The sequence below is a fragment of the Hippoglossus hippoglossus genome, chromosome 8 (assembly GCF_009819705.1).
Source record: "Hippoglossus hippoglossus isolate fHipHip1 chromosome 8, fHipHip1.pri, whole genome shotgun sequence".
Taxonomy (NCBI): Eukaryota; Metazoa; Chordata; class Actinopteri; order Pleuronectiformes; family Pleuronectidae; genus Hippoglossus; species Hippoglossus hippoglossus.
The window spans coordinates 6,507,865-6,530,184 of record NC_047158.1 but is presented as its reverse complement, the minus strand read 5'-3'; the positions used below and the strand labels follow the sequence as shown (position 1 = coordinate 6,530,184).

The 22,320-nt window shown below is 41.9% G+C and overlaps 1 protein-coding gene across 17 annotated transcripts; it reads left to right on the top strand.

Moving 5' to 3' along the window:
- Positions 1-4,078: 4,078 nt before the first annotated feature.
- elavl3 (ELAV like neuron-specific RNA binding protein 3) lies at positions 4,079-22,051 on the top strand. Of its 17 annotated transcripts, none has more exons than XM_034594418.1 (8): positions 4,080-4,676; positions 11,272-11,491; positions 11,567-11,688; positions 13,841-13,994; positions 14,120-14,348; positions 14,850-14,903; positions 15,480-15,518; positions 16,302-22,051. In XM_034594418.1, the coding sequence occupies exons 1-8, from the start codon at positions 4,668-4,670 to the stop codon at positions 16,648-16,650; spliced, it is 1,176 nt and encodes a 391-aa protein (XP_034450309.1). In that variant the 5' UTR covers positions 4,080-4,667; the 3' UTR covers positions 16,651-22,051. The 17 variants fall into 17 exon arrangements, with proteins under 17 accessions (XP_034450314.1, XP_034450309.1, XP_034450310.1 ...); XM_034594419.1 differs by having other exon boundaries at positions 4,083-4,676; positions 11,275-11,491; XM_034594421.1 differs by having other exon boundaries at positions 4,084-4,676; positions 11,585-11,688.
- Positions 22,052-22,320: the final 269 nt, after the last annotated feature.

The following is a 22,320-nucleotide window of genomic DNA, read 5'->3' as shown; positions in this document are numbered from 1 at the left end:
AGTCCACAAGCTGCACACAGATCTCAGACAAAACAAGGTAGCCCAGCCATCCGGTCAGCTGTAAGAACAGCACAAAATGGCCTGACTGTTTACTGCAGGGAGGAACGAAAAAATGAAAAAATCCTCATATCCCCAAGAGCCATCATGCATCTCTCTCAGCAGCAGGTAGAGCTGCAATCTCAGTCATTCATATTTAATTCCACAAGAGTTTCCGGCCAGACTAATGTGCTATTGATTTCAAGTCTCCTATTACTGAAACAGGGGAGAGCCATGAGGGGGAGAGAGCTGGACTACATGGAGAGAGAGAGAGCAAGAGATTGAAAGAGGAGAGGAGGATGGAGAAAGATGAAGGGGGAAAAGATAGAGTGCAATGGCTAAACCTATCATAATCCCTTTGGACAGCCCAATGTTATCCATCTGATAATCAAGTTTTTCCTCTGTCAAGGAAATGCAAAAGATTCTACATCAAAGTACAGTGAGAACATTTCAGGTGGGGGCAGGAGATGTGTTTTTTTTTCCATTGTGAATTAAAAGTCAGGCATGTACACAGTTTATGAAGCTAAAAACAGCTCAGCTTAACGGAAACAGGCATACACAGTGCATGCACTTCATCTACTCGTTTTGTGTCTGTCACTTGTGTGTGTGTTTTTTTCATGTCAGATAGAAAGAAAGCAGCAGGAAAAGGAGCGAGAGAAAAACAAAGAGAATGTCTAAGAGCTTTGTGTATTTAAGGTCTGTCCCTAGATACCAACTCAGACAGGACAAAATGAAAGATTAATAACCACGACTTTATATTTAAAAAGGTTTTGAGCAAGACATGGTCTCTGCAAAGGGGGTTAGTCCTGTTTCAGCCCATCTCAAAGCCACATCAAAATACAGACGTGGCACCGGTAATCTTATCATTAACATATATTATTACATATCAACATAATAATGTTTTTTCTTCAATCAAATTATAAGGAGGTGGAGCATGTGGACACTGCCTGAAAGGTTGGAAATATTCGGTTCTCCTGTGAACGAATACAAACAGATACAGATAATCGTGCGAAAAGAATTAAACAGGCACACGGGAAGCAAAATATAATCCATAAATAAAAAGATGACAAGACCGTCTACTTCAGAGACTTCCTCCCACCAGCCTGTCTACTCTAATAATAGCCAAGAGACAACACATCCAGACAGGCAGAGGGAGAGAAAGATATGGAGAGAAAAGGGAGGAGAGAGGCAGAGAGAAAGTGCAAGAGTGAAGCCACGAGGGAGACCACAAGAAAATTGCCTAAATCGTACATAAAGGGTTGAATTAGGCCAGTTGCCATTATCAACAAATGTCCTTTTAAAACGAGGCTAATTTTATTTTGGACCCTTTCCTGAAAGCAATAACTGCTTCACTGCTGCTGCCACGAGAAACCCTGAATTGCCAAGAGCCAGGCCTAGTGGAGAGACCACTGAATTAACCAAACCTGAGGCTGAATCATCCAACCCATCCCCCAGATACACTGTCATATAGTGTCACTCTCTCACTCTCCCCCTCTCTTCTTCTCTCTCTCACTCACAGGCCACTACCTTACCGCAGGGCAATGGCAACAGGCCTTCATTTTGACGTAAGACTACGGGAATAATAGAGATGAGGCTAAGGAATTCAGACCTAAAGGGTTTTTTGCAATTTACAAGGTTTTGTATCATTGTGGATTTACTAGCCTCGCTAGAAAATAAATTATAAATCAGATATCCACACAATGCTGGCATACAGGTTTTATGGAAGCTCTTCATATAAATAAAATTGTATTGTTAAAATAGAAATTATATGTAGCATATGTGCACTTCTATTATCCATCTGAAATATTTTCTAGGTTAATTGAACAGGTAGCGGTGCTTGGTGCATCCTCTCTGGCAGTGCATCCCTCCAGCAACAAGGAGCATTCCACAATACGGCAAGAGAAAAGGACCGCTGCAACAAGACTCCTGATCACAACTCGTGGAAGAACCCTTAACAGTAAGAAAATAATCAGTAGAATAACAAAAAGGCTTTTAAGCAAAACCAAAGCTTGATCCTTGGATTCAATAATGTGCAATTGGCGCTTCAAATGCCCTCTTACCCACAGGGAGGATTCAGCTGCCGTGCTACTAACCGGGGCTCTAATGAGGGGCCACAATTAAGCCCATTTATTCACATCAAGTGTGAACCGTAAGTGGGGCTGCAGTCAGTTGACAGACCTGGGCGCCTTTGTGTTAGAAGAGCCGCTTTTATCCGGCAAACAAAGCCGGAAAAAACACAAGCACCTAATGACCGAATCTCACCATCTCTTCTCAGACGTCCATACACACCAGCAGCAACACACACACACACACACACACGTATGTGCCTGTGCACACAGACACACACTCCTCCACCCTCTCTGACAAACTGACTCAAAGGCTCCAACGCGTCCAGGCTGAGTTGAGTCACTGCTTGACAGAACGGTGGGGGCGGGGTTAAGACAGACTGACAGTGGGGCTCCATCTCTATCCTCTTATTAACGCTTAACGAGTGCTTTCCTCATGCAATATTCATCCCCACTAATATCATCCAAGCTCTGAGTCGAGCTTGCTACTTATGTAAGGCAATTATGTAAAATATCAGACAGGGCCCATGATCAGAATCTGACTGGAAGAGAGCTGCGGGACAATGACAGAGAGGAGGAGAGGGCATAACAGGAGTGATTGGGCAGAAGGGGCTGGAAGGTGGGAGAAACAATCAAAAGACACACAGAATGGGGAAATGAGTTACTTCTGCGTCCTGCACTATATCTTTATCTGATTGTGGACGGACATCCATCAACGGCGAGTGACCAGTGTCAATAATGCAAACCGTTTCCTCACGTTCACCATCATTCACGCCGGAGACGTCTGAGGACTCCTCAAGGTCAGTTCGGGAGAGCAGAGCAGAGGAACTGATTGTTGTTGCAGGAGTGCTCACATCAGCACCACTTGACCACTCGTCGACCAGATTTTTTAAAAAAAACACACACAAGAGGTTTTAGTCGACTCTCCTCTACACAGAGCACAACCCTGCTTCCCCACGTCACTTCCTCACGTGAACAGCTCCCCCAGACATACACAAATAAACAAATGTACACTGATTTACGTACACTCACTCGCACCCCCACCCCCCCAGGTCAAGGCCCTATGGGGGTCTGCACAGAAATAGGTCATTTGTCACACATGATGTCCCGGGGCAGGGGATGCATTATAGATGAGCCCAAACAGCATGTCTCAGTGAGCACTCACCACACAGCTAGGGACACAGGAGGGAGCAGCAGGAGGTGGGTAAAGAGAGATGACGACTCCTCAGGAAGAGGATACTGGGATGTCATAACGTGAGACAAAAATCACTACTGGCCACATTTCTGTTCGTAAAAACCAGGAGAGGAAATCGTTCGGCACAGCTTGATCAAAACTACAACTGCACCTTTCTCAACTTACCATTGAATGGATAAATATTAATTCAGGGGGCATCTAATTTGTTATTCTCATGTCTGCAGCTGACCCTATAGCTAGCCATCTGCCTTGCACTCGAGAGGTCCAGGAATCATCCAATCATTAGTCTTATTATTATGGATTTGATGCTTTGTTTGTAGCCACAATTCACAACCAGTTTGTGTGTATTTTTGTGGCTTTTTTTTCACATTCATGCAATTCTGTGACTATCAGCCGACAACGCGGACTCAGGAAGTCTGCAGATTTACGCTCTAAACCGCTTTTATTCTCAAAGACAAAGACGCAAGGAGTGAAGTTGTTTGCTATGGTTCCAAACAGGGCCTAAAAGGAAAATGAAATAGAAAGGAGAGGGGCTGTGCTGAGGGAGAAGTGAGTGCAAAGAGTGAGGAATGAGAGAGACTAGTCCGCTGTCTTCTGCTGCACCCATCTGTTCTGAGAGTGCAGGTGGAGCCCTATTCACTCTGCTCTGCGTGTGTGTGTGTGTGTGTGTGTGTGTGTGTGTGTGTGTGTGTGTGTGTGTGTGTGTGAGTGAAGAGGGGGGCAGGAAGAAAGGAAGGGCAGAGAGAAGGAGGGAGTGGAGACATGGAAGGGCAGGGATGGAAAAGGGAAAGGAGGGAGGGAGGGAGGAGGAGGGGGGACTCTTGGTGATCTCTCCTGAAGGGGATAATGGGAGAGGAGCGCATTGCAATGGCTGCCATGTAGTACCCTCCCTGCACAATTAGCCAATCAGCAGCGTGCTCTGCCAGCCAGGAGGACGCATAAAAGAAGAACATTGCAGCAGAGGCACAGAAGGAGACTGCGAGAGGAGCAGGGAATTACACACAAAAACAGCAGAACCAGAACATCCTCCCCTGGACACACCCTGCCGAGGATCACTGCTTCTCTTTTTTTCCTGAACCATCGCCCACGCCACTCGGAGAGAACGCTCTCCCTCCTCATCATCAGCCAGCAGAAAAGCCCTTTCTCCTCATTTTCATCCTATAGAGGACACCTACCATCTCAGAGGGCTGAGATCCCTTGGCGAAGATTGTATTTTTTTCCTTTTTTTGTTTTTTTTCTTTTGATTTGGACTCCTGGCAGAACATAAGGGTCGTGTAACATAAGGGCCGAAGAGCACATAAGATACTCATCCGTTCAGCTTCAAGACCAGTGCAAGGAAGGACCTAGATTTCTTTCATTGTACGTCAAGAATGGTTACTGTACGTATGACTCTATTTCTTTTATGTTTGTGGGGGGGATGTTGTAGCAGCATGCTCACATTGTATGTCAGCCCTTTGGTGATGGATGTGTTGAAAATGAAATGTACACGTGTGATATAGTAATACACCGATTTATTTCACATCTTCCTTACTGATGAGCCTTTGCTGGGGGATGAATATGATTTTAAATGGAGCTCCATGGCTTTACAAACATACCAAAACATACAGGAACTTCAGGATTAATGTCCAATCCGCAATGTAATTCATATGATATGATTAAGAATCAATAGTGGCACTTAGCAATCTCATACTGAGTGATGCGCCATGCCGGCTGTGCTCCAGCCTGCAGTCATCCTCAGCTATGGATAAAGTCTTTATCCTGCCATTTTAGAAAGCTCGGGCTTTTACTCTTCGGCATCACAGCCACTCTGGCTGTCTAAATGTCGCAGCTGTGAATATACAGTTCCTGAATGATGCAGGAGTCAAGATTTTAGGAATTCCGCAGGATTACAGTGATGGAGTGGAGATGGAGAGAAGGAGAGGAGATGAGGGCTTCGGATGGGGGGGTTGGGAGGTAGTGGGCTCGCTTTCTTTGCCTGGCGCAGCGTAAGGATGCTGGAGTCGGCTTTCTGAGACAAAACATGATGCCTCGGAGGCTGAGGGCCCATCCAGCGAGGAAAAAGAAGAAGGAGGAAAAAAAAGGGTCGAGTCACTCCGGGAGGGGGGATGGGAGGGGGGAGGAGGATTACGCATCCGCTGGTTTGCATTGAAGCAGGCAAAGTCCAAAATTCCTCAGGGCTCCTCGTTGCGATGCGACCGAGAGTTAAATGGGCTGGAAATCTCGGAGGCCGCGGCGGCGTGTGTATGTAAGGACGCACACGGACATCTCCATTTTAAGCGCATTTGCTCCAAGAATCGCATCGAGTGTACGTAGCACTACAAGATGGCCATGCGTGCGTTGCGCTGCGCTTGTGGGGTTAAAAAAAAAAAAAAAGAGAAGAGGAGACGCGGGCGGTGATAAATTAGCTTTGCTGTGCGCCGACGGCCGGATTGGGCGTGTCTCTGCTGGACATGAGCACCAAACCAGGGCCTTGGAGCATCAAACGGCCTGTAGCCCATTCTCCGCTTTACCTCTTGACGCATACTGTTGATAGCAGGTTGTTTATCTCAGGAGAGCAATTTACTTCAATTACAGAAGCCGGGATTTAAATACTAAAACGGGAATAAGCGTCACGCACTAATGCTCCAGGTCCAACTTTAAAATTAGACATGTGCGCCTTCATAAAAATCCTTAGTTTAATAGTTTGATGAATTTTGTGTAATGGCTGATGTAAACTGGGATGGTATCGGCATATCATTAAATGTTTAGGCTGCTCAGTCTATGACTAATAATAGAAGGAACACATCATAAATATTTAACCCAGAGAGAGAAGAGGATGTGAGAGATCGAGGACCGTGAATAACTTTCAAGATCTCGATGTTCGGAATGTGAAAGGGCCACAACATCGAATAAAACAGTGCGAAATGGATGTGGACAGCAGGTTGTTTCACCGTGCGTGTGTGTGTGTGTGTGAGAGAGAGAGAGAGAGAGTCTGGGACTGATGTGCACCTGACACGTTTCCAGCTCCAGGTCTTTAATTCCTCTCAGTGTAGCTTCCCATTGTCCCTCGCAGGCCTCGTAGACGAGCAGTGTCACGGGGGCAGAGGCTGTAGCTCCCCATCCACATGGTCCGCAGTCCTCCGTGCCTGTACCGCAGTGCCAAGCAAATAAAAGCGTTGAGTCAGATAACCTTTCCGAGGCACTTACACAATTCAAGGACAAGGACAGCCGAGGCCATCACTGTAAACCAGTCTAAACAGGTAAACTGATGCCAAAGCAACAACTGCTGGGCCTTTAAAGAACTAAATATTAATATCACTGGCTGTTGCTTTAAAAATTTAGAGGCCATTTCACAGACAAAAACATGTTTATATTTTCTGGAGTTAAGACAGCATTGTCTGACTTACTCGAGACATTAGATGCAATTATGTAAGCAGTGATTTGCCTCCTGTTGCCTGTGACTACATGTAATTATCAGCAACAAATATAAAACCTGAAAGGAAGAAAGAGAGATGGAGGATGCGTCTTCTGCCTGAGACAGCAAAATCAATTTTCCCTGACAATAATATTCAGGAAACAAATATGAATCATAAAAAAACTGGCGTTAAAATTGGTTGAAAATGCTTATTTTCTCTGATGGATCTATTAATAATGGTGGTTATTCGCCTTTTCCTTCATTGAGAAAAAAAAATACAGCTAAATAAGACAATCCTGTCATCGAAATATATCCACAGCAAATATCCATGGTTGATGATTTTATTTTATATTTTTATAAAATTGTTTTGGACTTGGAGCTGGCAACTGTAACAGCCATTGTTCCCGGGGAGTCCTGCAGCCCCTGGCCACAACACAAAGCGCCACTGTTTACATTAATATTCATAGTGCTGCCATAGCCTCTGCGAGGGAGAAGAGGAGGAACGGGTGGCTCTTTTGTTTGGTCGCTTCAATACGTTTATTCAGCAAAAAGGCGCCCCCGGTTCATGAATGCCTGCAGAGCTCACAAGTCTTGCCTTTAAAAGAAAAAACAACAACGTCTAAATAGGAAAGACACAGAAATCGAGGGAAAATGCATCTGACTTAAACGTGTGTTTTTAATGAATAACTCAATTTCAAACGTTTTAAACTCGGCTGAAAATGAAAATAAAAACGAATCTGTGCTGGTTTCACGGGCCCGTGTGGCCTGAAATGAGACCGTCCGAAAGCCACTCCCTTTTTTCAGCACGCTGGATAGCGCCCCGCATGCTACAGGGACTCGTAGGGCGGATTTGTCTCCGCGAGCCTTTGACGTTGTCTGCTTCCATCTTATCAAAGCACAACATACTCGCAGCGCAGAAATCTTTGATAAAATCTTTTATTTTTAGTCTGCCGGGCGCAGAATGGGAGGCGGTGGGGCTGACACGAGCTGTGACTCCTGTCGTCCTGTTGTTTTACAGCTGCCACCATGATCCCTTAAGCTGCAGAGAGTGTGGCTAATGCCCTTTGTTTGGGATAATCCTGTAATCTGTGTTATTTAGAAGGCTCATTTACACTCCAGCCTTGCGTTTACTTTTGATTCATGCCTTCCAAAAAAAAATAAAATAAAGAAATTATAAAAAAATAAAAAATCTTTATATAATGCAAAATAACGTGGACTAGAGGCAAGGTTTTGTTAAAAGGAGAAAGCAGTCTCTTCTTACCATTATTAATTCAAACTAAACTAAAATCAATATATAGATGTTTGTATTTTTGTTTGATGATGCAGTTGTACTTAAGACCTAATCCCTCTTTGCTGGGACTGCATGCCAAAGCAAAAATACAAATAGAGACCATGTCCTTTTCTTTCACATGTTTCAGTGCACTGACATTTAAATACATTTTCTGTTGCTTCTTAATGAAACATTTGGAGCAGAAACGAATTGAGGAGGGGGGAAGCTGTTTATAAACATCAGAAGACAGAGAAAGATCGACTGCACTCACATTCAGTCATGTAATGCTTCTGTGTTTTGTAATTTAATAGCGTACAGTGTAGGTGGTACATGTGCTTGGCAGTGGAGGCAGGGCGCCTGTTTGCGTGCAAGTCTGGGTTCGTGTGTTTGGCAGGGGGAGGCAGGGCTCTTGTTTGCGTGCAAGTCTGGGACCATGTGTAGGCGATGCTGATGCAGTGCATTAAATATTGAGGGAGATCTCGCAGAACCCCAAAATAGAAAAAAAGCAGCGTGGGACACATAGTGCTACCCTAACAACCCGTAACCTTTTGAATATTTTTAAAGAATTTTTTTAAATGATAGTGACCTATTCTTATTGGGTAGTTAATAAGAAATATGTTGGAGATAGAAAGGGCAATGGTTACGCCTTGGATGTCACAGTTACAATGTGCCCCTGGAGTGAGGATCTTTATTGTCTCCAGAAGCTGAAATGTCTGTAGCTGGAGTAGATCTATACTGGGCATACTGTGAGTATTCATGCATTTGTAGGCCTTCCTACATCAGAATGACTTTTTCATGTCATAGTAATTAGGTTACTGCAAACTAAACTCTATTACTATTTGATTAGATTTCTGTTGTTGGTGAACAATATAAAATATTTCCGCCCACGGATGAAATAGTCCTCTGTGGTTTTTATCTTTTCTATTTGTTTCACATAACTTCAGAGGACGCCTTTTCTCTCTATTTCTGTATACAAATCTTAGTTGCTGCTTGAGTCAGCCAATCTCAGTGTCCAGCCCTAACTCAGTGGCTCTGAGAATTATATAACTTCACACTGTTCACTAGGGATGCGTGTTCTGTCACGCTGAGGGTTATTTCAGTTGGCCCTAATATGTGTGTGTTTTTTTTTCTTTCTTCTTCAAAATGCTTTTGTCATATTTGGGACACATTCAGTTACTCATATCTCGAACAGTCAGATGCATCACATCACACGACAATGTACTATAGGTCAGTATTACAATTCATATAAGATTACAGCTTCATTCCACCTTTTTCTGTCAGCTGGCATTTTAGCTGTATGTTAAACTCTTTACATGATTTTACATTTTGCATCCCTTTTTATGTAAATGTCTGTTTTTTGAGTTAAGCTTCCTTAACTCTTAACCCTTGTCAACGGTTGTCATTATCAATTTGACTAATTGATATTCACCACATCTGTAAAACCTTGTATATAGGTACATGGTAGGGAAAATGTCTGACCTGTGTATCTGCTCCTAACAAGAACAGACACAAACACACTGAGCTTAAAGCAAGAAAGCCACTCTGCCATTAGAAACAATGCAGTCTTTGAGGGGCCGTTACCTGGGTAACCTGAGTTGAGGTGAGGCTCAAAGCAAGACAGTAGGTTTATGGAGACAAGGGAAAAAGGCACATTAGACAGAGCCAGTCTTGGATGCTAGAGATGGAGAGAGAAAACCTGAAATGGCACGCAGATTTGAAAATATAATAGAAGGAATGCTTAATTTTAGATATGATAATGGAACTGAAATGGAGCACAATAGAAGTAAAATAGGTTGGTGGGTTTACAAAAATAGTGAACTGTGAAAAGCCACATTTCCACCCTCAAAAAAAGTCCTCGTCTGTGTCAGTGATTATTCCAGGTACCCAATAAAAAAAAATATATAAGAGAGCATTAAATAAATACTCACCCCTCTCGGGGCATTAGAATAAAGCTGCTTATGTTTTTAGAAACAAAAAAGTCATGCAGCCTCCACCACGTTAGGAAATTCCTTCAATATAATTTGTAAATAATTCTAAAGATTCATTAATTAAGTCCCTTTCTTGCTTTGGACTCCACTGCAGTCCCCAGGAGTTTAGAGAAGACTCATTTAGTCCTATTGACATACATAACACCCACCAGTTAGAGATCTGCAACAGCTCAAACCCACTATATATGTGTTTTTGGTGAAAGAAGGAATTCAGGTACCTAAATGTACCAAAGTCCCAAGTGTACACTCAAAAACACACAAATGTACATGTGGTTATGTTCCGGAAGATCATTTTAGTTGCATGAGCAAACAAAGAGAACCGAAATCTAAATGTGCAAACTTATTAACTCTGACATGGGATATAAATCAAATATCTAACATGAAAATAATTCAGATGCAAATGAAAAAAACAGCTTTTATCAATATTGAATATGTAAAATTAAAAGAGTTGATATTAAGATTAATAATTCATACCCAGGCATCGATGTCAGACCAAGCAATGACACACAAGCAGGATAACTTAACATCTACATAAAAAAAAGAAAATGATATTTCATGATTTAGAGTAATAAAAGATGGAGGGAGGGGAAAGTGGAGCAGGGAGTTTAGTTTCTGACCAAACAGATGTTCCTTGAGAATCTCTTGTGGATCAAATTGAGCTACATGATGGTGCACACAACAGACACAAACACTATACTGTGCACTTACCCAAACCCTTACCCTATTTACAAAAATAAAAGTCAGTTGATCACAAAGACCCCATAACAAAGTCAGAAGAACAAAAGTGTAATCCTAAATTATTTGTTATAACCAAAACGCGATGTCCTTCATTTATTGCAGCACTAAATCCATTAACAGTCACTCTAGCCTTTGTCCGGCGTGTCGACCCCCCGCAACCCCTCACTTCCTCGGCCTTACGCCAGACTCACATACCACCATCACAACTATCCATCCCTGTGTAATGATGTAATGGTGTTTGACCCTGGAAGAGAGTAGGGGGAGGGGAGGAGTAAGGAAAAAGGGACTGTGACATCTGCAGGACCAGCGGCGAGGAGCGAGAGACGAGGAAAGATGGGGTGAAACGGGGGAGGGGGGAGGATGATAAATCAGACCATGCACCCATCTCCATTTTAGCAATGCTGATTCCAAACCTTTGCCTCTGACAGTGACATATGGACAGTCTGTGTTCGTTGTTGCGTGCGTGGCTTCTATTTGTTAATTCATCATTGTGTGCAAATAGTAGATATGCATATTTATACAACTGTCTAAAACCAACTGTTTTTTTTTGTAAAATACAAATCTAACTCCACCCTCTTCCTCAGCAGATAATCAGCACCATGGAAACCCAGGTGTCCAATGGTCCAAGCGGAACCAGTATGCCAAATGGTCCAGTCATCAGCACCAATGGCTCCACAGATGACAGCAAGACCAACCTGATCGTCAACTATCTGCCTCAGAACATGACTCAAGAAGAGTTCAAAAGTTTGTTTGGTAGCATTGGAGAGATTGAATCCTGCAAGCTAGTCAGAGACAAGATAACAGGTACAACACTTTGTCCACATTGAAAAAAAGAATCGTAGTTCAAATGTTTTTTGATAATACTCAACATCCCTACGTCTTTCCCTTTGTCTCCAGGTCAGAGTTTGGGATATGGGTTTGTAAACTATGTGGATCCAAATGATGCGGACAAGGCCATCAACACATTGAATGGTCTCAAACTACAGACTAAAACAATCAAGGTGAGCAGACCCCTACTCTGCGACATTCACTCTTCATTATTTGAATCTACATGGCGTGCTAGACAAAAAGAAAGGAAGTGGAGATTTTGTTAAGGGGGTTGGGGTTGGGGGGGGGGGGGGGTTACTGAGAGAGATGGGGACAGACGTGACAGAGGGAGGGGAGTAAAATGGGGAGGAGGAGGCAGAAGGGAGCCGTGGCTAGAACAAAGGAAGTGAGAGAAAAGGGTGAAAAGAGAAGGAGCGAGTGGAGGTCAGAAAGCAAGGGGCGGACAGCATGCAGAGGTTATTGTGATGGAAATGTAATTAGGACGCCTGACTGTGGGTGCACGAGGGTCAGACCAGGTTACCCCATCTGCCTCCAATCGGGGCTAATTAGGGGCCTTCTTTGTCCAAAAATCAGATGAAGGAAGGGGATGGGGGTGTAAACTATTAATCACGACTTCCTTTCAACCCCCCCACTCCCCCACCCCAACCTGATCAAAGTGGATCAAAGATTGAGACAAACTGCAGGATCAACAAATCAAATTTGGGAGAGAGCAGAGCAGGTGATCTTGAGACAGCTGTCCATGAAAAGGGGCGTTAATCGTGACTTGTGACTGATCAAACAATGAACTATGAGCAGGCTATGCCCAGTGCTGGATACGGTTGGAAGAACAAATACACATTTTGTATTGTATGTGATATTGACTATAAACTTTCAAATACAAGAAGAGTGCTAAAAGTGTCAGGGCTAATTATTACAATTTGTTATTACTCTTATGTAAAGGCATTTATTAATTATCTGATGTATCAAAACACAGATCGCTCCGTCTATAAACAACTTCTTAATATCTATTCACACATTTAAAAAAATAACTCAATGCCATGGTTTTATATCTCGGCTTTCCATTCAATAGAGAGGGGTGAGGCTGTGAGGGAGGGGGCACAGTAAAATGGTAGGGGGGTTGCTCGGAGAGCAGAATGCCAATGACGGGATTAGAGGCCATATGGGCTTCAGGCACCATCTGTACTATGGGAGCGACAGGGAGAGGGTTAATTATAGGGCAGCCTCTGCTCCCTGAACACAGCAACTCCCCTCTGACTCGTCCAGAACACCCTAATCACTGCACCACACAACCCTCCTGCTCATACAGTCCGTCTGTGTACACACTGACACTGGTGCTTTGTACTGATGGATGAAATCAGAACACCTGTATTCATTTGGAAGATAGTATACATGCAGTGTAATTTGCCCTCTTTTTATGCTCAGGCACAAAGAAAGCTGTGAGCACAATTTTAATGCTACAAAAGTAAACAAAAAAGTAACACAATTTTTGAACATCACAACAATACACATGCGTGTGAACTGTATGTGTCAGCAGTGTGTATTGAAGTTGTCTAGGATCCTGCATGTCTTGTGATGCTCTTGCATTGTTTGCTGTTTTGCCAGTGGAGCTGTTCTCTCCCAGAGGAGAGAGACAAAGGAAGGAGGCAGGGCAGGGAGGGCAGCTCAGCCTATCTCGCACAACACTCACTCTGTCTCTTCTTCACACACAAACACAACACTCCCAACAATGCTCTGAACTGGACTATCTACCACACATGTGCTCACATGCGCACATAAACACAATAGCAAGAATGCGTGTAATTGCTTTTACAATGAATCATATATTCCTCAGCACTAGTAGAGTGAGAATCTTCGGAAAGTAGACCAAGAGAAAACCATAAGGGATACAAACACAGACACACCAAAAATGGCTGTGCACTAATTAAGTCGCTGGTGAATTCAGGGATATGCAGCTTCTAGGGCTTTTCTCACTGCAAATCAAAGCTGACATCTTGGCTTGTTAACTGGTGATTGCTATTCGTTTGGGTAATGGTCACAGTCGTGTCTGAGCGTCTCATTGTGGCTCAGTGTGACCTTAAAAGCACTGATTAAATCCACAGATAAGCAAAGAGAGAGTTTGAACTGTGGCGGGGGTGAATAAGGAGAAATCAGTGGGAGTCAAAATAAAGACGTTGTGTTGGGCACTCGTTGGGAACTTAATCCACTTAGATCAGGCTACTAACATATTTCTATACTTGAAGTCTTTGTTTTTCTCCTATTGAAGCCCTCTGAGACAAATGCGATGTGGGGGTATGTAAATAAAAATGCAATCTTTTATTTACTTAGGTATCATATGCCCGGCCAAGTTCGGCTTCTATTCGTGATGCCAACCTTTATGTAAGTGGACTCCCCAAGACCATGAGCCAGAAAGACATGGAACAGCTGTTCTCCCAATACGGTCGCATCATCACATCCCGCATCCTAGTGGACCAAGTTACAGGTACAGCCTTACATCACTTCTCAAGGCCACACTCATTTTATCTTGACGAACTCGATCTACCCCAGTCTAGGAAGCAACAGTTGACGCCAAGGTAGTAACATCGGTCTGTTTTTTCTTAATCGGAGCAGGCATATCACGAGGAGTGGGTTTCATCCGGTTTGACAAGCGAAATGAAGCAGAGGAGGCCATCAAAGGTCTGAACGGACAGAAGCCTTTGGGTGCCGCTGAGCCCATCACTGTCAAGTTCGCAAACAACCCCAGCCAGAAGACAGGCCAGGCCTTGCTGACTCAGCTGTACCAGACTGCTGCCCGCCGCTACACGGGGCCCCTGCACCACCAGACTCAGCGTTTCAGGTACTAAAACCTTGGCTGAACCAACCTCAGAGTGTCCATCACTAACCAACAGATACAAAGTCTATATAAAGATATTTTTCAAGACCAAATCACAGGTCATCCTGCTCTGTTGCTTTGCTTAAAGAAACTGTCCTTCAAGTGTTAAATGCAATGGGTTAAGTGTGCCGACATTTCGTTGTTTCAGTATTACATGGAGTCGAGCCTCAACTACACAAGATAATAGCTAAGAGTAAATATTCTTCAGTGTCTATGTTCAAGAACAGTTCAGCAGATGAAGTCGCACAAAGCCAAAAACAGCAAGTGTGGTGAAATTCTACAAGCAGGAAAACTGAATGGTCAAACACATCCCAAATGGAAAAACAAACATTTCTGTCACTATTAACACTCACTAATAACCTGTTCCTTTTCGCAATATTGTTACTTCATAGTAAAGAAGGAAATGGCAATATGACATTGTCCCTCCTTCTCACTCTTTTTCTCTGACTTTCTTTTAAACTGCAGCGTGATCCCTTCACTTGGAAAGGGACCAGATCCAAATAACAGCTCAAAACCAATGTAAGAGACCAGATTTTATCAAGTATAATACAAAAACAACGCTAAATAAACTTTGCTTTGAGAAGAATCATACTGAACCTTCAAGTTTTGCCTGTAATTAATGGGCATGATAGGATTTATAATTATTGAAATTGTCAAAAATTTGGCCACATCTACGTGTTTAATTGCAATTAAAGGCTAAAACGTTTTTTAAGTCGAAGGCTTCCAGTATGAAATAATTTCATGGAACTTCACAAACAACTGTTAGATATCCTCTGGGGTTAGTCACTTACTCACTATGGATAATACCTTTTTAATTGGTAGATGTGAATGGCCTTACAGTTTAACTATTAAAATGGGGACCTGTTTTGGAGCTTTTAACTACTGAACTCCCGTATAAATACCAGCTGAGGCACATATTCACTGGAGTATTTGACCAGCCATCAGTTGGTTGGATGGTTTGGGACTGCGGTGCAGTGAAGGATGCCCTCTGGAGGCCAGCTGGTGAAGGAGCAACATGTTAAATGACAGCCCCCCTTCCTTGTAGAGCTCATAACTAACTTCTGCATCCCCTTCATTCTCCCTCTTGCGTTGCAGACTCGACAATTTACTAAACGCCAGCTACGGAGTCAAGAGGTAAATGCCAAAGGTGTACTTTCAAAAGCATCCATGCCAAAATAAAACCTCAAACAAAGTGCCCGGAATACCACCTGCTGACTTCATCTCAAAATTAGATGATGGCCATAATTCTTAATGCCCTCTCCCCATTTAACCATGTTACAGAAGCAGCCCAGTAATAAAATACAAACTGTAATTGCAGTAGGCAATGATGCAGCCTCCCGACAGCAGGGTATTCTGGCATGGCTTTGTTTAACCTTTTTGTTCGTTTGTTTTAATTAATAGAAATAATTTATCTATGTATTTATTTATGAACTAACATTGTCAGTTTCAGTTGCTTTAATGTCCCTTTTTTTCACCAGCATGGACATACCAGATTCCGTTTGCGTCTCCTCTGTTTGCTCCAGTTTTTGTATGATTTTGATTCCAATTTGCTTTTCATCCCTCTCTAGGTTTCTGTGTTTTGTTCAATACTGTGATTTCTGTTGAACATTGTGATTCATGTGTTTTAATTCTTCCAGAGGCTTTGGTCAGCAGAGAAATGAGATAAAATGCAGATTGTGGGGGGCGTCTGTGTCTCAGGGCATACAGTGTCATTTTGTTTGCATGTGGGTACTTTGGGACCACTGCAGTGCCCGCATATTTATCGACTTACTGTACAGCAGAGGGGATGGAGATGGGGTCCCTCGACACCATACCCGACTACAAGCTTTATCATTTCGAACAGATGCCCATATGCCCACTAGAGACAGGATAGAGCACTGAATGCTGTGTTGAACTTCAGAATGACACCCATGGTAGTTCTCCTACTCTCTTCCCCAGATTCTCTCCCATCACCATTGACAGCATGACCAGCCTTGCCGGAGTCAACCTTACTGGTCCAACTGGAGCCGGATGGTGCATCTTTGTGTACAACCTGTCCCCCGAGGCGGACGAGAGCGTCCTGTGGCAGCTCTTTGGGCCTTTCGGCGCCGTTACCAATGTCAAGGTCATCCGTGACTTCACCACCAACAAATGTAAGGGCTTTGGCTTTGTCACCATGACCAACTACGATGAAGCCGCCATGGCCATTGCTAGCCTTAACGGCTACCGCCTGGGTGACCGCGTGCTGCAGGTTTCCTTCAAAACCAGCAAGCAGCACAAGGCCTGAGAGAGAGAGGCTGCTGGCACCAGCTCCTTCGACCTGCAGGGGGAGCTACCTGAGCTCCCCGTGCCATCACTCTACATGGGCCTGGACTGAGTCTCTCTCTGACACATTCTCACACAAATACATAATATATTATTACACAGACATGCAGATAATCACACACACGCACACACATAACCAAACATATCCATACTCGAGCATACACATGTCAGAGTTTCAAACAAACACACTAGTGGAGTTTTTCTTTTCTCTTTACACAACATGCTAGTCCTTCCTTTATTTGCCTGGATTGAATTAGAAGGGGTACGAAGCTGGTTTGTTGGGTAGGGGCAAGAGCTATCTATTTAGGAGACAGTCTAACGAATGTGACAGAGAATGTGTACTGAGTGCTTTGATTGAATTCAGGCAAATAATGAAAACTGATGAACAAAATGATCGAAAATTTAAATGAAAGAATATGTGCAATTTACCCAAACTCTTACCCCACCATCTCTCCCACTATCTTGCTGGAGAGGATGTAGTCACTTTTTTACACTTGGGCATTTTGAATCAGCGATTTTTTTAGATCAAAGAAAATGAAATTAAAAAACAGTGTTCTCTTATATACGTCTATTAAAATATAACTATATATTCAATATTTAAGGTGGTTATAATAGCCGAGTATGTAAGCATTTTCTAGAAACTTTGACTACTGTTTCCTGACCTGCAATTAGGTGGTGCCTAGCGTAAAGGCAGTTTCTCTACCCTATGTGAGCTTGTTAGCTCAGACCCAATATAATTTAGGTTAACTAATGAAAATGAATACTGGTCACAGAAAAGAGTAGTCCAAAGGCCATCAGAATCACTCTTTCCCTCACAGTCTCACACCGAACAACACAATCGTCACTTATGTATCACAGAAACACTGTTCAGTAACTAGGATATATACACATATTTAGTCCACAGAAACAAAAGAGAGGTTCCTGTATTTTCTTCTAATCTATGCTCAAGATGGATTCAACACAAACAGACTGCCTGTGAACTCAGAGCAGAGTGGCAGTATATCTGCATGGTGACAGTGTTAATTAGTAATTCTCTTGTGGGCAAGGGAGGGATGAATGCGAGGGGAAAACAGTTTCACCATAACACAGCCACGTCAAAAGGAAAATACCGGTGTGTTTTCACTTTTTGCGTCATTGTTTTTATTGCACCTTTATTTAACATTGTCCACAGGCCATTTTACTTTGCACGACTGTGTCAGCCATGATTTGGTGTGAGATCCCTTTAACTAACATTGGTGTCAAGACATCAAGAAAAACAAGATGTGAAAGAAGACCAGTTTATGTTGCTCCAGCTGACTGCTTTGAATTTGAACATTCCCGTATCAAGTGAAGTTCTTCAGATTTGATCATTTGATGATCCCAGTGGCTGCAAAAAATAACGTAAAGTAAAAAATGTCGAACAACACACCCATGGTCTGAACAATGGTCGCGGCAGGTCTGCAGAGAAATAGAACAGATGAGCAAAAACTCAGAGCACCGGTATTATTCTTCAGTCTAGTGCACACATAGAAGCTACCTCAGCAAATGAGGTCAAAGTTTTGCATTTCAGCAGAATACATGCGCTCCACAGTAACAACATGCACAGAGCAGATAGAGAGGACTGCAGTTTATAATGGCTGAACCTTTGTAAAGCTGACTTCAGAGTCACATGTGGGAGCAAAGATATCTGGCGATGTTCAAATTATCATTGATCCTTTGAGGAGAGAAGATTACCAGTTCCTTCAGCTTTTTCCAAATGCTTTTCCTCAGTTTTATTTACAACCCCCTCTATTCTCTTAAAAGCTTCCTGCCCTCTCAAAAGATGACTGTACGACAGCGAGACCACAAATAAGTGTCACAATTATATTTCTGTTTACAACAGAAAGCTACTCATTTATTTGCTTCAGATCTATTTGGCACTGCCACGAAAATAGCATTTCTCAAAATATCCTCAGCCCAATTGCATGAAAATTATTTATGGCACCCTGATGAAACATTAAGGCCATTCTGTCGAGTTGAATTGTCTGCTAAAGATCAGACTTAAGATTTTCCATGGGGAGAGCTGTCTTTCAATATCAAGACATCTGCACATGATAATAGATAAAATAAGGTCAAATATATTCAAGACATGTTGCTTTTGCTTTTCTAAATGACGCTGTGTTAGCCAAAGAGGACGATCTCTTTGAAAGGATTACATTAGAGATAAATCTATTTTTATACATACAAAAGAACAAGACCTTGTGCTGAATTTTTACAGATTCTTAAGCTTGGAAAAATTGGGACATCGCATGGCTTTATTTTAAACCCTCTGATCTTTGCAGAGCAAGGGGGAACAAGCATGCGGTGTTTGGGTGGGGGGTGTAGGAAGGGGAAAAGGAAACATTGTATCTCGTAAAAAACATTCAACCGATTGAAAAGAAAACAAATTTGGCATAAAAAGAGGAAGATTTAACAGTTAGGGGTGTCACCTGACAGACACATCTCTACTTCTGAGTGCTTAGACACGCTCACATCTCTTGTCCTGAAGTTGTGTACAGTGTTGCTTCAATGATGGTGCAGTGAAGTGAAGTTTCTTTGACTTGAGAATCCCAGACAAAGCTGCAGCGAGGCCAGCTCATTTGCTCAGCTGGAAAACGGAATCGCTGCTTGCAAATAAAAAATAAATAAGAGAAGGAATGCAGACTCAAACAGTTTCGCCAATTAAAAACAAACATTGAGCATGATTTTAATGATTAGGTAGATTTGATTTTTGCCAAAGAATTGCTTTGCAAGTCAGTACCAAGAAGGATGATTAAGACTAACTATATTATTCCCAGAGTAATTGCTGTACAAATCTATGTTATTTATTGAATAAGGACCCTCTACAATTTCAGTTATCGTTACTTTTAAATATCTAAGTTGCGCATATCAGTTTGCATTTGTAAATCCTAAAACCACTAAACCAAATGCTAACATGAAACAGCTGCAAGCATTCTCATTTGCACACATTTCATGCACACACCGAATGATGAAAAAGGCATATCAAAAATAAATTGCGATGAATCGATCCACCTATTGAGAAAAGAAGAAAAGTCATATCCGTCCGTCTAATGTATTTCCCCCTGACATTTATATCATCTGCTTTGTCTTGTGACCAATTTAATCCTTTAAAACCATTAACATTGCACCAGTTCAAATACTGACTCTGGCATCTTTCAATCTGACTCATACTGTTTCACTTCCCAAAATAACTCTGAATGACTGTCGCTGGCGTGTCCGGAGCTGACCACATAAAAGAGCCAATGGAGCTATTTTGAGTTGAGCAATTTGCAAGAGATAGCAGAGTAGGGCTGAGAACTTGATGAGACCAGTGATAGACGTGAGGAACAACCGAGATAACAGGCCGTGTTGAACTGCAGCTGGAGTCGTTTGCCCAGCCATGTCCGATGTAGTACAGTCAAGCCACAGACCAAACTCACAGCCCGAAACAACCTTTCATACACAGTCTATACAAAGACCTACACCTATTGTACAGTAGAGAGCGAAGGACCATGGCAGGAAACAGTACTACACTGCTTGAGCAACAACAATAATCATTTAAAAAGACAAAAAAACTTTCCTATGGAACAGTAAGTGCAATGTGCTTTGTTTTTATATTGACTGAGAACAAATGATATATATTTTTAAAAAAAGAAATTAAACGTCACACTGAAAAGGTTTGCGGAAGAGTGAAAGGAGCAAAAGTTTGGACAAAGAACCATTAAAAATGAGCAGACTCATTCGAGAAATTCAAAACAAGCAATGAGAGCTGTGATCGACAAAATTTTCACAATCACTTCCTCAGCCCCTAATTTGTGCTCTGACCATGCAAGCTCAAACAAATTGCGTATTTGGCTGACCTAATAGAGCAAATCTCGATGACCTTGAAAGGAATACTGTCTAATATATCATCAGTTTTAGCCCATGTCAATTTCAAATATCATTTTATTTTCCTGTAATTTATTGATTTCATTTACATATCAAGACTCACTTGTTAAATTAGCGTATTTGTGTTGTTGATGTTGCCATAGAGAACACACATGGGTCAAATATTATGTTTGGTTGCATTGATTGGGTACAGTTTGTTATTTTTCTTCCATTACTTAATTAGTTGCAGTTTTTACAGTGTATGCAGATTTTAGACTTAGTTAGATTTTTTTATTTCAATCAAACTGTGTTCAATTGTGTTTGTAAAAGTCTGTGGTAGCTTTTGTTGCAACATAAAATAATTTAAACAGAAAAAATTCAAAATAGCGCCAACAAACTTGTATTATTTGGGCGACTTTAAGCTTGTAGTTTTAACTTATTGTTAACTTAAAAACTATTTATTATGATTATTATTATTGCCTCGTATAAAGTATGTTTTGTGTATATTTATGGTTTATTTCATTATATTTGCAAGTTTAAAAGATTTTAAGTTTGCCAAAATTGTGGTTACACCATTTCGTTTCTTAAAAAGGGGGACAAATAGAAAAACAGCTTTAGAAGTACGATTTGGAAACGTTCTCCATAGTCAAAGAATGCACTGCTATATTTAACTAATTGAAGTGTATAAACATACATGCTGTGTGCTAGATGTTATGCCTTTACTGCCTGTGTTCTGTTTGTCTTGTTAAATGAAAATCTTTTAATTATTTAATCTAATCACAGTCTTGTTTTTTCAACCACTCGGTGAACCCCTGAGACGCGGGACAGCCCCCTGGAGTGAGGCTTTGGGCCGTTTGAGGGTCAAGCATTTAGCCAGTAACAGGGGAGCTGTCCTGGGTTTGTTAAGCTCTCAAGATGCTTTCCTGTTTATGCTGATGGGTCAATCCATTTAAACATACACATATAAAGGGGTTTTGTTTCTGTTAAAGCATTTTAATACTGAGATCATCAGTATCAATATCAATTTGTGCGACCGAAACAAAAGATGTTCTTTGGAAACCCGGCCTGGCGAAATAAAGCAGGGCTCAGAAAAGCTGCAGGAAGGTTTTCTTGGGAGTCTCTAGGGTAGTAAAGGGGTGAGTGGTCCTTCTGTTTCTCAACCAACTGTATTTTGTGTCTATTTATTTAGAAGAGGGGACGCAGTAACTTAGTGATGTTTTTCTTACATTTTCCTGGAATGGTAGAACAAATCAAAGGTGAAAATGATCAAAACAGTTCCGCTGACACCACTATCAGCGGAAGAAATACAAAATCTCATACTTCCAAACATGACCAAATGAACAATGTCAAAATTTAACAAAGAAAAAAAAAACCTTTCAGTTTAGTCTAGGATATTTATTACTGGGATTTCAGCTGAAGACGCTTGAAGACTTTTTCATGGAATTGTTTAATTATTTGTACTTTACATGCCAGAAAAAAATAAAAGTTACAAATATGAATGACTGGATTTTTATTGACTGTGAAAAAACAAAATACATTTTAACCATTGTGTCGTCTTGCTACGTTCTACAGATACATACTACATATTTGACACACGTTTCTGTGTCATGCACGTCAGTTAGTTATGTAACATGTCTTTTGATAAGTGGGTACATATGTTATATTATTTTAATGAATGCAGACAAAGTGGTGTACTAAATGTTGTGGGTGTTAGAAAGAAGGAACAGAGGAAGAGGTAACTGCTTCTAAAAGAGGGAGAAATAACTGG

Excerpts from the sequence above, each read along its gene's own strand:
- elavl3 (XM_034594408.1), top strand. The coding sequence starts at position 6,402 with ATGGTCCGCAGTCCTCCGTGCCTGTACCGCAGTGCCAAGCAAATAAAA. Across the intron at positions 13,995-14,119 it reads CCTAGTGGACCAAGTTACAG|CAGGCATATCACGAGGAGTG; the intron begins GTACAGCCTTAC and ends TCTTAATCGGAG. Across the intron at positions 14,904-15,479 it reads AATAACAGCTCAAAACCAAT|ACTCGACAATTTACTAAACG; the intron begins GTAAGAGACCAG and ends CTTGCGTTGCAG.